The sequence below is a fragment of the Sturnira hondurensis genome, unplaced genomic scaffold, assembly GCF_014824575.4.
Source record: "Sturnira hondurensis isolate 20B ecotype Veracruz unplaced genomic scaffold, ASM1482457v3 Scaffold0007865, whole genome shotgun sequence".
In the NCBI taxonomy this organism is placed as follows: Eukaryota; Metazoa; Chordata; class Mammalia; order Chiroptera; family Phyllostomidae; genus Sturnira; species Sturnira hondurensis.
This window is the reverse complement of record NW_028080496.1, coordinates 1,425,565-1,439,097: the sequence shown is the minus strand read 5'-3', so window position 1 is coordinate 1,439,097 and position 13,533 is coordinate 1,425,565. Positions and strand designations below refer to the sequence as shown.

Sequence of the window (13,533 nt, the reverse complement as noted above, 5' to 3'; positions counted from 1 at the left end):
TCGGAAGCAGGAGTCTGGGTCCTGAAGAAAGCAGCAGCCCCTGATGCCCCTCCCCCCCATGAGCTCCTCACCAGGCGGGAGCAGGATGGAGCGTACGAGTGCCCTGCACAGCACAGGAGCCACAGGCACGTCGGTGCCACCTGACAGGACGGTTATTCAAACACGGGGGAAGGGCGGCCACAAGCAAAGCGGAGCGCGGAGCCGGCGTGGAAAAGGGCAGAGGAATGAAGAGTTCTGTAACTGCCCTGTGGGGAGGTGTTGGGAATCACACTGTGGCTGGCGGAGCTCTGAAATACTTGGTTAGATGATTCACACGTTTTCACTGCGTTGGTCCCCTCATCTGTTTCCCATCAGAAACCCTGAAGATGCCTGTTTACTGGAACAGGGCAGAGTGAAGAAGGACCCAGAAAGCCTGTGTCCCTCTCTGCAGCCAGCTGGGGACGGCGAACCCTCGGAGGTAACGGGGCCCTTCTGCGAAAGGAGGAAGCAGGTGGAGTGCCTGTGCGCTGTCACGGGAAGATGGAGAGCCAGATGGAGGCGCCTCGGGCTGCACAGGAGAAATGGGAGCTTCCCCTGGGCACACATGTGCACGCACACACACCCCCCCTCCCTGCCTGGGGCTCTTCTGACACTGTCCACCAGGAGGTGCTGTTTTCATGTGAGCGCGAAGCTGTGAGCAGAGTCAAGTGGACCTTCCATCTGAACTTGGAGCGTGGGAGTCAGCGGGGAGTGGGGCTGGCGCAGTCACAGACCCAGCCTTGCCAACTAACCCGAGGGAGGGTGCAGGGTCCTGAGGGCCTCTCCACTCATCCTTGCCTGCCCGTCCACAGACCGAGAGCAGCCCTGAGGGGCAGCGAGAAGCAGCTCCCTGCACCCACCCAAACCACCCTGCTGAGGGGGCAGGGGCCCTGACATCACCTCGGGCACCCTTGGCACCCACAGGTGTCCCAGCAGGACCTGCTCAAAGTGTGACCTCCCTCCTGGACTCTCTGGGGCCCGTCCTCCACCTCCATGTAGGCAAGGGCTGCAGGACAGGCCTGTCACCCTCCTGGAAGCCACACTGCTGCCCAGACCATGGGTCCCCCTACGATGAGCAGTGGCATCAGCTCCACGGTCTGCATACGGTCCCGTGACTGGGGACGTGGGAAGACGTCCCTCGCCCAGGCCTATCTGACTCTGCCCGGCCCCTTTTCTATGCCCCGCCACACCCAGCCCTCCCCCAGAGAGGCTCTCACATTTGGGATTGTGTCTTCACTGGGATGGTTGTGTGCTGGGTCTCTCTTTTCACTGCCTGTGGCACTGCCGGCTCCTGGGGGGCAGAGCCATGTGTGCCCTGCACACGAGTCACCCCAAAGCCCAGGTCCGTACCTGCAGGCACGTGCCGGGCTCTGTTACGTGGTCCAGGAACAAATGTTTGGCCGTCTCAGCCGCTACCCACAAGCAACTGCCTCCTTCCCACTTTCTGCAGTCACACCCCCAAACTGCCATCTCCCAGAAACAAGGACAGCCTTCCTGTGCCGCTCTGTGTGCGGGGCCAGTGCCTGGGATCACCGAGCGGTGTCTGTGGACCCCCTGGGACACCTGCCCTCCCGCCATGAATGGAATGCAGGCACTGACCTACAGTGCTGTTTCTCACCTTTTTTTACCCTTTGCTCTCCCAAATTTCCCAGCACATCCCCACCAGCCAAAAAGACTGTGTTGTCACTTCCTGTCCCTTTACTCCCCAAATAATGGGCATTATGAATACAGTGGATTTGCTTTCTCAATCCACAGTCCTTTTCTGCCCTGAATTCTAACAGCTCTCCAGGGAGCAGAGGTTTCAAGCATCCTGAGTCATCTCCTTTCTACGCCCTGACCTTCCTCAGGAAGTGACGCTTTTCCCATGACAAGCGGTCTCAGAGGGGCCATCAGTGTAGGGGCCCTGTCCCCACCTGGCCAGAGGGTGAGTGCACAAGCCACCGACCTGTGCTCTCTCTGCAGGTGACTTTCAGCTTTGTCCTGGGGACAAAGCACAGTGCCCGCAGAGAGTGACGCCAGCAGGAGGCTGCCCACTGGCCCCTGCCACCCAGGTCCCCAAAGGAGCTCGGTGCCTTTGCACGGCCTGGCTGGTCAGCACCCACATCAGTGTTTTCTGGTGAGTAGCCCCGTGGGGAGCTGCATTTTGTGTAAGGTCCTCAAGTTGGGTCCTGTCCTTCACACCCAAAGGACCACAGTGGACCCGTAACACTGCCCGCGGAGAATGATTAGCCCAACCATCGTTGGGGCCTCTTTCCACCTCTGGCAACCTGATCCCAGGAACCTCCCCCACCACAACTGACAGGGAGCCAAAGTCCTGATGGAGGAGAAGAAAAAAGGAAAACCCAAGAGCTGCAGAAAGAAGAGATTAAAAAACCTGTGGCAGATCGCATTACTGTGACAGACGTTCACCCCTGGGTGGGAGAAATAGACGTGCCCGCCTTGCACATGGTGACCACAGTGGAATGTGGGTGGGAACGCGCCAAGCCCAGGCCTTCGGAGTTTGGGGGCACCCCTGCTTGCCATGATTTTTGTTACACGGCGTTATGATGGCCATAGCTGACCCATGCAGATCGTCTGTGATTCTGGCCGACTCTCAGACCAACCATCTCCAGGTTCTGCCAGCCCACTAGGGCGGGGCCCCTGGAAGCCCTACCTGCCACTCTGACCTGGGTGGAGGTGCAGGTTCTGCAGGGGAGAACCTGGAACTCTTCCGCCTGGTACATGGAGTAGTCGGTGCTGGCCACGACCACGGTGTCGCCGGGCCTCCACGACTGCACGTTGTCCTCCAGAGTCAGGATGGTGCTGTTGACGTTGGTGTCAACGGTGACGGTGAGTTTGGGCCTCACTGCAACCCAAAGCAGGAGGGACTGAGACAACCATGGCCCTTGGCCCCAGGAACACGTCTGACCACTCGCCTCTTCCCTTCCCTCCCCAAATAAGCAAGTGCCAGGTCTGCCTATCCAAACCCCCCATCGCCAGGCTCACTCCTTTTCAGGATCAGTGCAGGGTTTTGAAGTCAACAAAAGCCTCACCAGAAAAGAGCCATTCACCAGCTCTGGGCAGAGGAATTTTCCATTCAGCCCTCAGCTGGAGTTCAGTGCGGCTGCCTCACCACACCCACTTCGCTCAAGATGTAAAACAAATATAGTTCCTCTCCACTGTTATTCACAGTAGCTCTGAGCCCTTCCCCCAAAGACCTCCTGCCCCCTAATGACTGCCTTCTGGAGACAGCCAAGGGCCCCCCCGCGCACAAACCGGCCATTTCCAGCCCCTTCTAACGAGCATCTTGGGAACACGGGTTTAAAGTAACAGCACCCAGAGAGGTACGAGGCTGCACGTCTGTGCGGGGCGGGGGGCGCCAAGAGGCCAGCTCTGTCCTCTGCACCCTGGTTTTCTTGGGCCAGGCCCTTCCCCTTTCTGACAGACAAATGGGCAGGGTGGGGCCTGCTGGCTCCTGCCAACTCCGGGCACCCTCCCACTTCTCCTGTGTCATCTCAGCTCCGTGTCACTGAGACCCTAGGAGGCAGCAGCTCCAGCCACCCGAACTCACAATGCACGGCCATGGCCGCATTTCTGCGCCAGCGAGGCGCTGCTTACCGGGCCTCCCACACAGGAACCGCACTCGGTACCGCTGGCAGGCGTGGCCCCGGTGGTAGCACACGAACCTATAATCCTGGCCTCTCTTGTAGACAACCTCAGTGCTGAGGCTGGCCCCGTCCATGGTCGTGGCCTGCGAATGGCATGGAAATTATAGAGCAAAGTCATTCTTTTTTTGCAAGACAAGAAGGTGATGATTAATGTTATAAACATACACTCACAAGTCTAAAATTGTCCCTGAAGCAAAAAGCATATATGATGGTCCAAGGTTACTCCAACGAGGGCACCGTTTGGTCATGGAGTTGCAGGGTCCAGTGGTGCAGAGTCCAAACCAGGGATTCAATGGGCGTCGTTGGGTGAACGTTTTAAGGAGAGCCCACTACAAGCGGGTGCCCTCTTAGGAGCTGGGTTGGCTACCTACAGCCACTGCCAGTGCCGTGAACGGTGGCGCCGTGAAGACTCACCATGTTCAATCCACTGCTGACACCACATCACAAGGGGTCTCCTTACCAACGGCCCACGCCCAGGCTCCGTCCTGACCTGCGATCCGACTGTGTCCGGGTGTGGCCAGGCATCAGCTCTGTGTGCTCGGCCCTGGGGATTCCCAAGGGCACTGAAGTCTGAGGGCCCCACCGTGTAGCTGTGGAGCTACGTGCCTGAGTGTACTCTCTCACCCCAGCTTTATGGCCAAGCTGTGAGGTCTTTGCCGGCTTCACAGATTAGGAAACGGAGACTCGGAGAGGCTAAGGGCCTTGCCCGGGGCCAGCAAGCAGCCTAGCTGACCTTTGAACCCAGCCCTGTCCAACCACACAGCCTGTAGCTGCCCCACCTCCTGTGGCCCTCCCGGCTCCCAGCCTCGTGTCCTCCTTCAACATCTGCCTCCCTCCCTGACCGTGGGCTCTGGGGAGAGCAAGGAGCAGGCTTCTGCTGTCTCCCTGACCCCAGCATCCACCCCAGGGCTCAGCACAGAGGGGTCTCAGCAGACAGAGGCAGACAGAGGCTGGGGAGCAAGTGGCCTCGAGGCCAGGTAGGGAATGTAGGAAGCGCCTGCCTGTCAGCGGGACCATCCCGGGCTGGGTGTGTCCACCCAGCAAGACACGCCCAGCTCCCAGCAAGGGCTGCAGCTGCTCTCCTCCTGGGCATGGAGATCAAAGGCGCCAGGGCTGGGGAGGTGGGCGGCCAGAGGACGGGCAACCTGGAAAGGGGGTGCTTTTCAGGAACCACCGTTCTGTACCCAGCAGATGCCCGTTATCTGAGGCTTGAAAGGAGAGCACGGATACGTGGGTTCAGCATAAAGGCAGGGCAGCCTCTTCCTGTGAGCTCCACACCCATGCGCGCCGCCCTCTCGGGGCCCTGGGGCCACCGGGGGGGGGGGGGCTGCGGAGCGGCTGTCCAGGGGCATGTGGAGCCTCGGAGCAGGTTAGAGGCTCCAGGTCACTGGCCATGCCCAGCACCTCCTGTAGGGGACCCTGTCGTGCTGACACCGAGCTGGAAACACCAGCAAACGGAGCGGGACATGTTTCAGGAGACAAAATCCAGCCAACATTTCAAGGAAACAGCTACTCGATTCTGCTGCTTTTTCTTTCTCTTTCCTTTTTCGAACCTGAGGGAAGACCTCGGTTTCAGGTCACACAGTGAGCAGGGACAGAGCCCTGTTCGGTGGGACTGACCCTCGCTGTGGTCAGTTGTACTGTAACTCATGAGAATTAGTGATCATGAAGTAACCGCCATCGCCGTAACAAAAGAGTAACCTGAATGTAAACCACTGACGGGCACATGCTGTTGCACCAAAACCACACAACGACCCCACCGGGGACAGCCACTGTCCCCATTTTCCACGGGAGGACACCGAGACAGTTGGCCTCGTGATGGGGGACTGACCCCTCAGGCAGGACTGAGCGTGAGGGGCGGGGGCCGGGCCGCAGGCGGCCCTCGGTGTCAGGGGCCTCCAGGGGTCGCCTGCTGGTGACTCGTGAGGGCTGCGTGTTCACTCCGCACGCCCAGGGTGAGAGAGTCCAGGTCCCCTTTAGTCCTGAGCAAACACCATCTGTCTGTGACCGCTGGCTTCTCCTCAGGAGAACCGGCTGTGGGTGTGCTCTGTGTCCCCAACCCCGCTGGGTCCTGTGCACTCAAGGTCCCAAGGAGATGAGCTGAGAGGCGAGGCCAAGCCAGTGAAACCTGCCCCTGAGCTGGGCGTGCCTGCAGCAGCAGGAGAGGTGGAGGCAAGGCCCCTTAGGTAGGATCAGGAGAGAACCTGCCCCTGCAACTCCCCAGCCAGGGGCTGGAGCCGACCGTGAGCCTGTAAGCTGGGAATGGCAGTCTCTGGCCACCTATGTGCTACGAGGGCCACAGCAGCCACACCACTCAAATGACAAAAACGTCTGAGACCTAGTCTCCCCCCAAAAATCAGGCAACTGTCTCAAGTTGGTACCTGTATATCAAGTGGGCGGTTGCAGATTTTTCCTGGGTGAGCCGCCCGGAGGTCTGAGATTTTCTCCCCACCTTTCGTGTGTGACACTTTGTCATGGTCAATCCACTCCGTCCACTCCACATCTAGGCAGGAAGCAAAGAGGCGGTCAGACAGGGAGGCCTGTGGGGGGACAGGGCAGGCTCGGCACAGCAGATGGAGTGCCGTCCGTCTGGGCCCGCACCGGTCTGGAGAACAACTTGCCACCTCTTCCAACTTCTAATTAAACACACCTCTTAGTTTACAGAAGCAATAGATATTCTTCATTGTTGCAAAAAAGAGAAAGACGAATCCCTGTGTGAGCCCACTGGGCAGGGACTACAGCCGCCTGCACCCCAGGCCTGTGTGCGGGCTCCCTGCAGGCCGGGGGCCAGCAGCCCCACTTGCAGGCCCTGTCGGCACCACAGCCGGGCCCAGGAAGGGCGGCTTCACAGACTTCAGGTGCGACCAGAGCGGACCCTGCCACACCAGAGCGGCCTCACTGACGCCGGAGGAAAACGCTTGTCCTGCAAACCGTGCGGCCTGGCCTTCTGCCCCAACGTCAGGTTTCCCAGGCAGTCCCAGACGCCTCACCTTGAACCCACTCGCTGGATGAGGAGACGTTGAAGTATTCGCCATGCTCCGACCGGAACAGCTTGAACACCCGGGCAGCGACCGAGCCGCGGTGACCTGCTGGAGATCGGACACTCAGCAGCAGGCAGACGCCCGTGCCCAGAGCGGCGGGAGTCTAAGGCAGGGAAGGCCGCCCCCCACGGGGCTCTGGAGGCGCTTCTTTAAAGGGAAGCTCCAGGCCCATCTTCTCGCTTGGCAGCGGACGGCGGCCCCTCTCTTGCCCCGGGTTCGGAAGCGGGGCTGCACCGGCTCCGTCTGCAGCTGGGAGCCGGGCAGTGCTGCTGTGGGCCCCCCTCTGCAACGGGCCCCTGCCATGCCTCCCGCCTCTCTCCTGAGGACCCCTCGCTTTGTCTGCCTAAGGGGAACACAATTCATGCTTCTGCCCAAATTAATGGTTCCCCAACAGCTATTTTTATTGATCTCAAATAAACACAGGTGGCCTCTCACTCTGAAAGGCCTTCTACTTTCAGGTTAACAAAGTCAGTGATGAGTTCTCCGAAAATGTAAGTATTATCTTATTGATCAGCCTTCGACAGTGTTGGCTTGTGGCCCTTCGATGGAACAGGATCAGGCCGCAGGTGTGGGGAGCTGGGTCGGCACGCTCCGGGGGCGGGCCAGAGCGCCCCCGCCAGCCACTCGGGGGACCTGCCAGCCATGATTACCGTGGTACTCCATGTGGTCTTCCACGGAGGCGGCAGGGCTCCCCTTCACCGTCACGAAGCTCCACGGGTGTCTGAAACCAACAACAACGGGAATGACGTTCTTCACGTGTCCAAGCCCGGGCTGGGGGCGCAGCCCGCGGGTGTCTGGGGAAGTGAGTTCCCGGGCTGGGCTTCCCTTCTCCGCATGAACAGAAGCGCTTTTTTTGCCCCCGCAAGGCTTGCCCGGTGTTTGCGTGTTGCAAGCCTCCCTGTGTTCCTGGCCCAACACAGGGCATGACACAAACAAACAAGCCCAAGACCTGCCTCCACCTGGGGACAGGAGACAGGCTTTGGGAAGGAAAGAGGTGCCTCTTCCTAACAGGCACGAAGGAGAAAGAGGGCGTGCGAGTCTGAAAGCCGCCCAGTCCTCCGCCCTCCCCGGGGAACACGCGGCTGGGGGGCAGGAGGCCTTCTTCCCCAAACGCCCAACGCAGCCGCTCGCCTGCTGGGGGGCCCAACAGCTCTGGCCCTTCTAAGCTTCTGCAGTTTCAGTTCTGACCTCTGATCCCGAAAAGGGAGCCTCTGACCGAGGCAGGGAGTCTGACTGTGCTGCTCCCCGGCCCAGCCTCCCTGCGACTCCCCGGTGCCCGCTGGGTGCAAACCAAGCTCCCTGAGTCGGGGCGAGGGCCCTCCTCTGCCCACCTCCCAGCCTCACCCCTGCCTCCCTCCGCCACGTGATGCTGCTGCCTGTCCTTTGCGTCTCAGGAAAGCCACACACCCGCCCTGGGACCCTGAGTCCCCTGGTCCTCCTGGGCATCTGCCTGCCTCCATCCTCCCCTGCTGGTCTGACTAAAGCCCCCTCTGCCCCTGCCCCCTCTCTCATTCATGGATGTCTCCTCATCCTGCTCCTTCCTATCTGCCTTCCCACAACAGCTCGGGACGCTGAGTCGGAGCCTCATGCCCACAGCTGCTCGCTAACCACTTCTGGAACGAATGAGGAGATGACGGGGCAGGTCTCAGGCCTTGCAGACGTTGGATGTTTTGAGTTTGTCAGGGCAAGGCAGACGACGGCAAGGGCCGTCCTTCCTGCGGCCCTCGTTTCCAACATTCACTGACTCCGCCTTCTGTGCTCCTGCGGTCTGTCACCTGTGACCCCCCAGCGGTCCCTGGAGGTGGCTCCCACACCTCGCATTCCACAGGTGCAGGAGCCTCTTGAGGAGAGGTGAGTCACTTGCCTGCGGTCACACCTAACAGGAGGCACAGCCCAGACTCAAAATCCAGTCAAGGTAGATGCCAGGTCTTGTGCCTTGGTCACCACCTCCTTCTGCTGAGGCCCTAGGGAGCCGGGCCCATGTGCCTCAGCCTCTCGGGGTGAACGAACGCACTGGCCTTTGGCTTACAGAACCGTGCCGGCAGAGGGGCCCTGCGGCCCCACAGTGCCCCATCCTCTCCAGCTGGGGGCCCTCCGGAACCCCGAGGGCACCCTCTCACTCCCAGGAAGGCTGCGGCGCTCCGAGCCCGAAAAGGCTCTGGCCTGCCCCCACCGGGCCCGCGGCCTGCAGAAGGGAGTTGCTGCCCCCACGGCCGCCCTCAGCTTCCCTGGGAGCGGAGCCCCAATCCAGCCTGAGAGAGGAGTGGCTGCCGCGGGGCAAACGGCTTCCTCTCGGTGCCCACGAGTGGGCGTGTGCCAAAGTCGGCATAGGGCTCAGGCTGAAGCCGTCAGAGCTCAGAGAGGAAGACGCTGAAATGCCCTTCCTGGGGGCAGGGTGGGGGGCTGGGCAGGGACACCCTGTGTGGCCTCTAAGCAAGGTCTGCCCACCCCCAGGGCAGAGCGACCCCTCTGTCGAAGGAAGAGGAAGGAGCCGTGGGCTGTGTCCACAGGAGGCGTGGCTCTCACACACTGCGGACGTTCGGTTCCTACTTTGTTGAGTGGGTGACTGAATGAATGAATACAATACGACAGAGACCTTTTGCTTTGTCAGACTGAAACATGCTTGTAAGAAACGGCAGCTTCCCGTTAAGAACAAACCGCAGCGTGTCCTGTGCAGATGGAGAGTGAGCCCGTGCCGGTGTGTCCGGGAGCGGGAGGCCCCGTGGGGGCATCGGGAGGTACCTGAATCCGAGGTGCAGGAAATGCTTGCTGCCCAGTTTGGTCATTGCCTTCCGGGCTGAGTCGTCCAGGTTTCGAGACCCTTCATCGTTCACCGCGATGGACAGGATCATGCCGTTGGGCACCGCGTTCAGATACTGCACCAGACGTTCGCTCTCCTTCTTGAACGTGTAGGTGTCAAACCTGAGGAGGGCAGAGACAGCTCACCAGTCCCGGCAGCAGCCAGAAGCACCAGAGTGAGGCTGGTGTCTTTCTTGCAACAACCGACCTGCCACTCCAAGGCTGCAAGGGCTCTGATTTTTAGAGAGAACTGTTTATTACAGCAAAAATTGAGCATCTCCAACTGGATGTTGACAATCAACCCTCATGCACAGAAAGTGAAACACACATCTCAAAAAGTCTACACCACTGGGGATGGGAATTTACAAAGCAAAGACACAATTTTGTAACGATGCCAACTTGCCCCCACGTAGCTGTAAAGATTTTGTGCAGTTAAAATGGAAACTGCAAAGGAATTTGTCTTGGGACCTAACAGGCAAAATAGTTCTAAAGTGAAACTAGAAAAATAAAGCTGTGTGAAGAGTCAAGATTTTGGAAAAGAAAACAGTGGTCAGGGGGCGGTCAGCGGGACATGCTTCTGAGTCACTGCTGGAGGAGCCCCGCCCCCAGGCCCCTCCCGAGCAGCTGGCAGCAGCAGGCCACGGGCCGCCCGGCGCCCTGGACCACGCCACATGCCCACGCCTGCCTTCCCTCTCTCCTGCTCACCTTCTCGCTACCTAATCAGACGCTTCCTCCCTTTCAAGCACACACACCTATGTTATTATTCCTCCAGGTAACCTTCTCAGGCGACTGCGGTCTGCATTTATGTGTGTGTGTCTAGAGCTTATTATTATCTTCACTCAGACATAGATTCCTGAGGCCACTGACACATGAGTGAAGCAGCGTGGGAGGGAGCAGGCGCCTGTCTCTGGAGCCTCCACAGCCGCTGTCAGGAAAGCCACGTCCCCAGTTCGGTAATGAACTCATCACAGGCTGGCTTTCTTCGAGCAACGCTACCACACTGATTTAAGAAGCCGTGCCAAGAGGCCAGCACGGAGCTGGGGAGCTGGCCCCTCTCCTGTGAGGGGAGGACTGTCCGCCATGCTTGCCACCTGACCTGGTCCTCCTGGCTGCCCGTGCTCCTATGGGCCCAGGCAGGCAGCCCGGTGAGGAGGGCCTGGGCCAGTGTGGGTCTGAACCCCAGCTTCCCACATCCCCGCCTGGTGACTCTGGGTGAACGTGGGCCCCAAGCCTCAGCGTTCCGTCCGTATCACGTGGATCCTAACAGAAATGGGAACCCTCAGCACCAGTCACAACGGACGAGACACGGCAGCATCCTGAGTGCCCGTCCGCAAATAAGGGGATGACGATGGTGCACACTGGACTGTGACTCAGCCACACGGCAGGAGGCGATCAGCCGTTCGTGACATGGATGGGCCGAGAGGGTGCCCTGCTCAGTGGGCTAAGTCAGAGAAAGGCACATAACACGGTTTTGCTTACATGTGGAATCTAAAAAGCAAAACGAAGGAACGAACAAAACAGAAACAAACTCGTAGGCACAGAGAACAGCTGGGAGGGGGCTTGGGGCGGGTGAGAAAGGGGCAGGGGTGAAGAGCCCACACTGCTCCTTATGAAAACAGCCCCCCGGGCGGGCTGCAGGGCACAGGGAGCGTGCTCCGTAACGCTGCAGCAGCCGCGCGGAATGACCGGGCGACCGCTTTGTCAAGTGTGCAAATGTCCGACCACTGTGCTGTGCTCATGAGACTAATAAAATACTGTACACCACCTATAATTGAAGAAAAAAAAGGAGAAGAGAAGGCCTGGGCTTGAAGGGGCACACTGACCCAGAGGAAGGCAGTGGGGGCGGAGCCGGAGCCCAGGATAGCAGTGCCAGGCGGGCGAGCAGACACGGGGCCGGGGGAGAAGAGCCCAGGCTCCGCTGGGGCTGGATGCCATCCCGGCTCATTTCTGTTTGAGGACTGAGCCCACTGCAGCCCTAACCTGAGCTCCCCGTTCTCGGCCTCACCCCACTGTTGCCCGCAGGGCACCTCAGCCAGCGTAAGGGCCTCACAAACCCCCGTGACAGGGTCAAGGACAAACCTTAGAGACAGGGTCCATCACCACAAGGACCCAGCCCAACCCGCGAGGAGCCGCTAGACTCTCATTACTCATGAATTCCGGCCCTGGGTTCCCCACAGGGAGTCTGTCTCAGCGGGTAAATTCCTCACCAGGGCTCACATTGAACAAACGTCTCTCTTCAGGTCCACATGGCCTTCGGTCAAGAGACACCTCGTCCATGGCAGGTCCCACAGATTATCACGAGGCTACACCCTCCTACTGCATCTACAGCACAGCCACCGTGAAGCTGCAGCCACAGTGTGCACACCGGTGCCGGTGGCCGCAAACCCACTGCCTTGCCAGTTGCAGGAAAGCACAGCAGATGCAGTTACGACGATGACAGTGAGCCGCCACGTCGCAGGTCACTGAGCTCACCGTGCTGTGGCCTGTTGTCACGTTCGAGTGTGCTCTTCCTACCTAAAGCTGCTGCGAGCCAGCACCCCACGCTTCCCCGGCAGCACCTCACACACCTCGAGTCCCCTGATCGCACCACTTTCCCGGGCGCTGCTTTGTCAGGTCAGCGCTGCCTGAGCTCACTGCTCACCAAGTCTGCGGTCGGGGTGGTCAGGGTGGTCGGGTCCCGGGCCTCGCCGCCCCCCGCCACGCAGGACGCACCCAGACAGCTCCAGTCCCTCGCGCTCCGCTCACAGGACGCACCCTGTACACACTGAGCCCTTTCCTAAATCTCTTCTGCTGCACTTGCACACGCTGCCCCTTCTCCACGTTTAGATTCACAGATGCCTGACGCTGGGTTACCACGGCCCACGACGTGTGTGTATGGATGCTGCAGTGCTCGCCCAAGGACGGGACCGCCCCTCACCCCAGCCCCACGGTCAGGTGATGCAGGACCGACGACACAGCCTGCCCTGTGTGCTGTCAGCTTCTGCATCCCCACCTCTCTGCTGGCTCTCCCGGGCTGAGGACGCCACACCCTCTCCACCCCGGCCCTCTGGTGCCTGCCTGTGCACACTCTCTCCCCAGCTCGGCCTCACTGCGCAGCTTTCCACTTCAAAGGGCAAGGCAGCCCTTTCCCGACCTGGCTGCAACCTGTCTCCCCTGCCCTCCACGGCGCCCGTCCCCAGCCACAGGGCACCACCGCCTGGAACCGCGCCACGTGGCCATGTGTTTGTGTGTGCATGCTTGTCCCTGGTGCACGCCGACCCCTGGGCAAACGCCTTCGGAGGGGGAGCTGCCCCCCGAGGTCGGGGGTTCTGTCCTGCACGGGGAGCAGCGCCAGCCTGGGGCACAGGCCAGTGAATGCGCGTCGAACTGAACCAAGGAGTCTGTGTTTCAGTGAAGACAAACCTTACCGGTCACAGTGGATGACTGTCCCTGATTTGGGGTTGATGACATGAACAATGACCCCACGGTGACCCCAGCTCCTCTCAAAAAAATAGCCTCCGTCCTCTAGGCCACCTGGGCGAAGGGTCTTGTTCAGAAACGTCCAGGAGAGCTTTTTCTGGCCATGCAACTCCAGGGTGCCTCCCTGGCCGACTCCGATGTACTTCAGCCCGAAGTAGGGGTCCGGCTGAACACCTTCGTCAGCCCTGCAACAGAAGACAGCTCCGTGTGGCCGCCGACACCCCAATGTCCCTGACACTGCACCCGGGGGCTGTCACTCTTCTGGACCCCCCTGCGGCCACCACTCATGATGTCACCAGGTCGGGGAACTAGCCTCACAACCGCATCTTCCAAACCCAGACCACAAGGAGGCCAAAAGGCCAAGTGGAAGCATGCAGCCTCGGCTTACGTGGTGGCACACCTCAGTGCTGAGTGTTTGACCATGTGGTCCCTAACACACACGGACTCTCCTGGATGTGAGCTGCCCACCCTGCCTACTTGTGGCTGCTGCTTCTCACAGCTCTCAATTGCTTGAGGACGGGGCGCAGTCAGGGGCGAACACTGCAAAGCATCTTCTTTATTTCGTCTGT

The 13,533-nt window shown here is 60.0% G+C and overlaps 1 protein-coding gene across 2 annotated transcripts in view; it reads right to left on the bottom strand.

Moving 5' to 3' along the window:
- The window catches only part of CEMIP (cell migration inducing hyaluronidase 1), a 107,747-nt gene that overhangs the window by 34,237 nt on the left and 59,977 nt on the right, over positions 1 to 13,533 (bottom strand). The window contains exons 6-12 of one of the 2 annotated variants that reach the window (XM_037053491.1): positions 12,913 to 13,149; positions 9,449 to 9,628; positions 7,357 to 7,427; positions 6,656 to 6,754; positions 6,047 to 6,168; positions 3,616 to 3,748; positions 2,672 to 2,863 (exon numbers count right to left, since the gene is read on the bottom strand). In XM_037053491.1, the coding sequence (XP_036909386.1) occupies positions 2,672 to 2,863; positions 3,616 to 3,748; positions 6,047 to 6,168; positions 6,656 to 6,754; positions 7,357 to 7,427; positions 9,449 to 9,628; positions 12,913 to 13,149 (1,034 nt within the window). The remainder of the gene's footprint in view (positions 1 to 2,671; positions 2,864 to 3,615; positions 3,749 to 6,046; positions 6,169 to 6,655; positions 6,755 to 7,356; positions 7,428 to 9,448; positions 9,629 to 12,912; positions 13,150 to 13,533) is intronic. The other variant, XM_037053492.1, reaches the window with a different exon arrangement.